At 38.0% G+C, this 2,512-nt stretch overlaps 1 protein-coding gene across 1 annotated transcript; it reads left to right on the top strand.

Moving 5' to 3' along the window:
• Nucleotides 104–2,345, top strand: LOC104744696 (serine/threonine-protein phosphatase PP1 isozyme 9). The gene is made up of 4 exons (XM_010465783.2): nucleotides 104–530; nucleotides 884–1,443; nucleotides 1,547–1,726; nucleotides 1,910–2,345. The coding sequence occupies exons 1-4, from the start codon at nucleotides 338–340 to the stop codon at nucleotides 1,931–1,933; spliced, it is 957 nt and encodes a 318-aa protein (XP_010464085.1). The 5' UTR covers nucleotides 104–337; the 3' UTR covers nucleotides 1,934–2,345.

The following is a 2,512-nucleotide window of genomic DNA, read 5'->3' as shown; positions in this document are numbered from 1 at the left end:
AATAAATAAACTTTTTTTTTTTTTTGTAATATTCTAAACTTGCTTGCACATTTAGGATCCATCCAGTTTTTTTCATCCTCTTAAGTTTGAAGACTAATCAGGATTTATTCTTTTTCTTCTGGTTTCCTTCCTTCCTCCTTTGTTTGACCTCTCTCGTTTCTTTACGCATTTTCTCGGGAAAAATCCAATACAGACACAAACAAAAACAAAAACAAAAAGCTTGTGGCTTTCTGATCGTCTCTTTAATTAATCCTTTTACCCATTGGTTGTGGCCTGATTTGGCGCAAACCCTTTTTTTGTGTTAATTTGGATTCTGGTGGATCAGAGGAAGAAGAATATGATGACGAGTATGGAAGGGATGATGGAGATGGGTGTGTTGGATGATATCATTAGGAGATTGTTGGAAGGTAAAGGAGGCAAACAGGTTCAGCTTTCCGAGATCGAGATCCGTCAACTCTGCGTTAACGCCCGTCAAATCTTCCTTTCTCAGCCTAATCTTCTCGAGCTTCATGCCCCCATTCGCATCTGCGGTCTCTCCCTCTCTCTCTCTCTCTCTCTTTCTACGATGATGATGAAAAAAAAAGTTTTGGTTTTTTTGGTTTTGATGATTTGGGTTTGATTCGTTTTGCACGATTGGTGTTAAAAAAGATGATTAATTTCTCACCTAAGTTGAGAGATTGATTGATTAGGGTTCCTTTCTTAATGTCTTGTGTTTGAAGATTGAGGGCTTTTTTTTGCCTATACATAATTTGGCTCCATATGCATATGAAACTATTGAAAGTTTTGATTTTGAGGGTTTTTTTGCATTATGTTTCCTAAAAATCTGCTGATGCTTTCATCTTTGAGGTACTTATGGTTTTCATTTTGATAACTTTCTAATCAGGGGATATCCATGGACAGTACCAAGACCTTCTGAGGCTATTCGAATATGGAGGCTATCCTCCTTCTGCAAACTATCTCTTCCTTGGAGATTATGTTGACAGAGGCAAGCAAAGTCTTGAAACCATTTGTTTACTCTTGGCTTACAAAATCCGTTATCCATCCAAGATTTTTCTCTTGAGAGGCAACCATGAAGACGCTAAGATCAACAGGATTTACGGCTTCTATGACGAATGCAAACGGAGATTTAATGTACGTCTTTGGAAGATTTTCACCGACTGCTTCAATTGTTTGCCCGTAGCTGCTCTCATTGACGAGAAGATTCTGTGTATGCATGGTGGCTTGTCACCCGAGTTGGAAAATCTGGGGCAGATCCGGGAGATTCAAAGGCCTACTGAGATTCCTGACAATGGTCTTCTTTGTGATTTACTTTGGTCTGATCCTGATCAGAAGAATGAAGGATGGACTGATAGCGACCGAGGTATCTCCTGCACGTTTGGAGCCGATGTTGTCGCTGACTTTTTGGATAAGAATGATCTTGATCTCATTTGCAGAGGCCATCAGGTAAAACAGACTTCCCTAGATATCAAATTTTAGAACCAGTTCTTTAGAAATGCTTGATCTTAGAACCTCTCAAGATATTGACTTGCAAGGGATGAGTTTGCAGGTAGTGGAAGATGGGTATGAGTTTTTCGCAAAACGGAGATTAGTCACAATATTCTCAGCTCCAAACTATGGTGGAGAGTTTGACAATGCCGGTGCATTATTGAGCGTGGATCAATCTCTCGTTTGCTCCTTTGAGATTCTGAAACCGGCTCCAGCTTCTACCAGTAATCCTCTCAAGAAGGTTCGTTTAAAAGACCAACAAGTCCCTTCTTTTGACAATTCAATTGCCTAGCTAGGATAAACCAAAAAAACTGAATCCAACAGGACCATTGTTGAGTCTCGTGACAAGTTTTGTTCTTTTGGTAACTTCGAGTCAAAGTTAACACATATTTCCACAATCTATATTTTCTCCTTTTTTTACCAGGTACCAAAAATGGGGAAGTCTTGAAACTCAATAAAGCTTATCAGGCTAGGCTCGGTGCATTTCTTCAGATGTAGGTAAACTGCAATGAAGAGGAGAACCTCAAAAGGCTACTTTACTTAGTCATCAAAGAAGAAGAAGCATCTGTAGAAAAAAACAAGAGAGAGAGAGAGAAAAAAAAACAAAGGTTGTTAATCCAAATATTCTGTGTATAGTTGCAGAAACATCTCTTTTCTGCTTCTGGAGATTGTCATCATCTCCTTTTGGTCTGTTCTATTTGTCTTTCTTGTTTCGGTTACTTTTCTTTTTTTTTTACGCCTTAGTTTTAACTTAGAGTGGCCTCTCCTCTTTTTGCTTTTAATTTTCTTGTATCATCAAATTCCCACATTTCTTAATCTTTTTTCCATATTGAATTTGACTTTCAAGGTTTGGCTCTTTACTTTTCTGATTCTTCTGTACAGTAACCTTTTGATTTACCGAGTATTTCTTAATGGGGTTTCTTTTTTTTTCACCCAACTATAGCAGTGCTTTTTATAGAGATTGTCTTACTGGTTAAATTGCTAAGGAACTCAAAACATATTTCATCTTTGAAAAACTCTTCTCCCT

Source organism: Camelina sativa, chromosome 15 (genome assembly GCF_000633955.1).
Source record: "Camelina sativa cultivar DH55 chromosome 15, Cs, whole genome shotgun sequence".
Lineage (NCBI taxonomy): Eukaryota > Viridiplantae > Streptophyta > Magnoliopsida > Brassicales > Brassicaceae > Camelina > Camelina sativa.
Note: the sequence above shows the minus strand (reverse complement) of the source record. Positions and strands in the feature narration are given on the sequence as shown.